The sequence below is a fragment of the Mandrillus leucophaeus genome, unplaced genomic scaffold (assembly GCF_000951045.1).
Source record: "Mandrillus leucophaeus isolate KB7577 unplaced genomic scaffold, Mleu.le_1.0 Scaffold20, whole genome shotgun sequence".
Taxonomy (NCBI): Eukaryota; Metazoa; Chordata; class Mammalia; order Primates; family Cercopithecidae; genus Mandrillus; species Mandrillus leucophaeus.
The window spans coordinates 5,308,202-5,311,806 of NW_012102032.1; the positions used below are offsets into that span (position 1 = coordinate 5,308,202).

At 40.7% G+C, this 3,605-nt stretch overlaps 1 protein-coding gene across 2 annotated transcripts in view; it reads left to right on the plus strand.

Annotated features, from left to right (window-relative positions):
- COIL (coilin) overlaps window positions 1-3,605 on the plus strand; it is a 23,197-nt gene that overhangs the window by 16,711 nt on the left and 2,881 nt on the right. For both annotated transcript variants that reach the window (XM_011979233.1, XM_011979234.1), the window contains exon 6: window positions 2,313-2,401. In XM_011979233.1, coding sequence (XP_011834623.1) covers window positions 2,313-2,401 — 89 coding nt within the window. The remainder of the gene's footprint in view (window positions 1-2,312; window positions 2,402-3,605) is intronic.

A 3,605-nucleotide genomic window follows, 5' to 3' on the forward strand; every position in this document is an offset into this window, starting at 1 on the left:
GCCTTCTGTTTATTTTTAAATAAGGGATTGAATAAAAGATTCAGTTGACAGAAATCAGTCAAGAGAGTTTTTCAACAAAGTTCCTTTATGATATTAAGTAAATGTTTATATATAACTTATACTAGTTTCCTAGCCGCCTTCTGATGAGGTTTCATTTATAGAAATCCCCTTTCTTAAGAATGGTAGACAGAAAAGTTTGTCCGCTGTCAAATTCTGCACATACAGCCTGATCAGTGCTTGCCAAGTGATTAATAGTGATAATGTCCACTTAAAGTTTTTCTTCTTTAGGGCATCAAGAAATGGCTTTGGAGGCCAAGGTGGGAGGATCACTTGAGCCCAGGAGTTCAAGACCAGCCTGGGCAGCATAGTGAGACTCTGTCTCTAAAAAAAAAAAAAACATAGCTGAGTGTGATGGTGCGTGCTTGTAGTTCTCACTACTTGAGAGGCTGAGGTGGGAGGATCACTTGAGCCCAGGAAGTCGTGGCTGCAGTGAGTCATGATTGCGTCACTGCACTCTAGCCTGAGTGATTGAGCAAGACCCTGTCTCAAAAGCAAAAAAGAAAGAAAGAAATGGATTTATCTGTTCTCTAATAGCAATGTCAGTTGTCCTTGATGTGGTGGTTCTGATATACATAAATTTCAGTTACCATGGTTTAGTTAAGTAATACCAGTCCCGCAGCAACATTGCGTATGTTAACTGAGTAAGTGCATAAAGTACTGCCAGTAGCTCTTTAGTCCACATATAACTATATAATGTAAATAACAGATACGCGTCACGATCCATGACCCATCAAGTCAGTGCTTTCAGAGTCTCAGTGACTGGTCACTGTGCATCTGTTATTCACTTCACATACAGAGCAGAGCATGCAGTTGTGGTGCCTCCTTGTCTCTCATTGATAAAACTGCATGACATTTTACAAAACTTATAATCGAAGTAAGGAATAGGCCTACAAAGATAAAGGCACAGCAAAGAAACAAAAGTGGTGATGCTGAAAGTGCCATCCAAACTGAGTTTAAGGAGAGTCTGTAGAAGAAAGAGCTTACTGTGGGAATGTTGACACTGCCAGTGAGGTGAACTTGTTGACTTGAATAAGGAAAGTGGTCGTGGCAAAAAGGATGAAAATGTCCCCAAAGTGACACCAGCAAAAACAAAGATTTTACAAAGTAAAAAACAAATTCTTTGAGCTATTTCATGACATTAGAAGTTCAGAGGATAAAATGTAGACAGCAGTTTCAAACTTAGAAAAGAGTACAACAGTTGTACAAAGCACAGAGAAGGTGCTTGGGCTGTATCATAAGTTACAGGGCAAGAGCACAAGCACTGTTCAAACTTCCCTTGATAAGTTTCTTACAGAGAAATAAAACGCCTAGAAAGAGAGAGAGAAAGTTAGCTCTCAGTGTTCCTAATGTAATTACAGTGTACTCATAAGTTCAGTGTTTTTACTTTACTCATTTTTAGTTTCCCTATGTAGTAAAGGTTTTTAATGTTTTGGCAAAATTTTTTAAAACTCCTAAGACAGTAATAATTTTTCCTATTGATTATTAAGATTGTTTTGTGTGGTTTCAGCTTGTACAATCATTTTTCCAATCCCATTCTACCATAGAAAGCAAGGACTGAGGCCGGGTACGGTGGCTCATGCCTGTAATCCCAACGCTTTGGGAGACCGAGATGGGCAGATCACTTGAGGCCAGGAGTTTGAGACCAACCTGGTCAACATGGTGAAACCCTGTCTCAACTAAAAATACGAAAATTAGCTGGGCATAGTGGTACATGCCATGCCTGTAATCCCAGCTACTCAGGAGGCTGAGGCACAAGAATCACTTGAACCCAGGAGGTGGAGGTTGTAGTGAGCCGAGATTGCACCACTACACTACAGCCTGGGTGATAAAGCAAGACTCTGTCTTAAAAAAAAAAAAAGGGACTGCCTGTGTTATCAAGTAGTAGGAAGCATATGTGATTTCTAAGGACAGAGCAGCATTTCATATTACCTTCCCTTGTTGAAACACATAAATTAATTAATTTTGGGGATTATATTGTGGTGCCATATTCAATTCTGGTAGTACTAATGACAGTTCATCAAGCTTATGAAGGAAAGGTTTTCTCTGATAAATGGCTGAGAAGTCCCCCTGGTCCAGGCTTTTTCTCAGGATCCCCCTTTATTGAGCACCCCGTGCTTTCCTGTACATACCCAGCCTTCACATTAATTGACAGTTTGTGGCTGGTATCTTAATGATAGAAATTCCCTGTAGAGGAACATTTTTAACTATTGAGAAATAACTTACCCTCTTTCCTCCCTATCTTCTTGTTTCAGCCTTGAGAGAACCTGGGAAATTTGATTTGGTTTATCACAATGAAAATGGAACCGAGGTAGTGGAGTACGCTGTGACACAGGAGAGCAAGGTAGGTGTGCTTCTCTTCTCGCACTGCTTGGCCATACGTTCTCTCTTGACCGATTACCTGTGGTTTGGAAGGTGACATTGCACTACAGGCCCTGGAGGGAATCTATGGTATGGCAATACCAGTGCTAAGTGCCAAATCAGGGCTCCATCTTGGCCCTCATAGAGCCTGTGTGACAAGATGCACAAATAACAAACTTTAAGAGTGTAGAGTTGTTTAAAATTATAGCTATATAAGGATTCCAGCAGGAAAGGGTAGCGTATTTAGAAACTTTATTGGCATATACATTCAGAGAAGCGCATATAATTACATGGCTGGAACAATTTTCACATGAACATACCCATGTAACCAGACCCAGATCAGGAAATAGAACATAACACCCACTCCCAGAACCCTCTATTATGTCCCCTTGCAGTCACTACTGTCCCCCAAGTGTTACCACAGTTCCAACTTTTATTTTTTTGAGAGTGTCACTGTGTGGCTCAGGCTGAAGTGAAGTGGCATGATCTTGGCTCACTGCAACCTCCGCCTCCCAGGTTCAAGTGGTTCTCGTGCCTCAGCCTCTGGAGTGCCTGGAATTACAGGCACTTGCCACCTCGCCCAGCTAATTTTCGTATTTTTGGTAGAGACTGGGTTTTACCATGTTGGCCAGGCTGGTCTCGAACTGCTGACCTCAAGTGATCTGCCCACTTAGACCTCCCAAAGTGTTGGGATTACAGGCGTGAGCCACCGTGCCTGGCCTGAGAGTTCCAACTGACAATAGCACAACAGTTTGAAGAGTGACATAAAATGATGATCCCGTCCTCTGACTTTAAATCCTTAAATTGCCATGTTAGGAAGTATATGGTTTATACCTTTTTACGCAGCCAGACCTCCCAGAGTCGCTGGCAGTGGCTGGCTCATTAGGTTATGGTGGCATTAAATAGAAGTTAGATTTAAGAAAATGCTCTCTTTTAAGGTGTTTATACTTGAAATGTTATAGATACTATTCTATAAATCTCAATATTGCAAACATTTTTTCTGAAGTGTGAACTTGTAGAAACCTTAGCCAGACTGTATGTTTTACCTTGTCTTTAAGGTAGATGACACTTTTAGGGATTTATTCCAGAAACACGTTTTTAGTGTTTGTGGTAGGATCAGCAGATTTGGCCTGGTCTCCTGTACTTCTTTATTTTTTTTATATATATATATATGTTTTTTTTTTTTT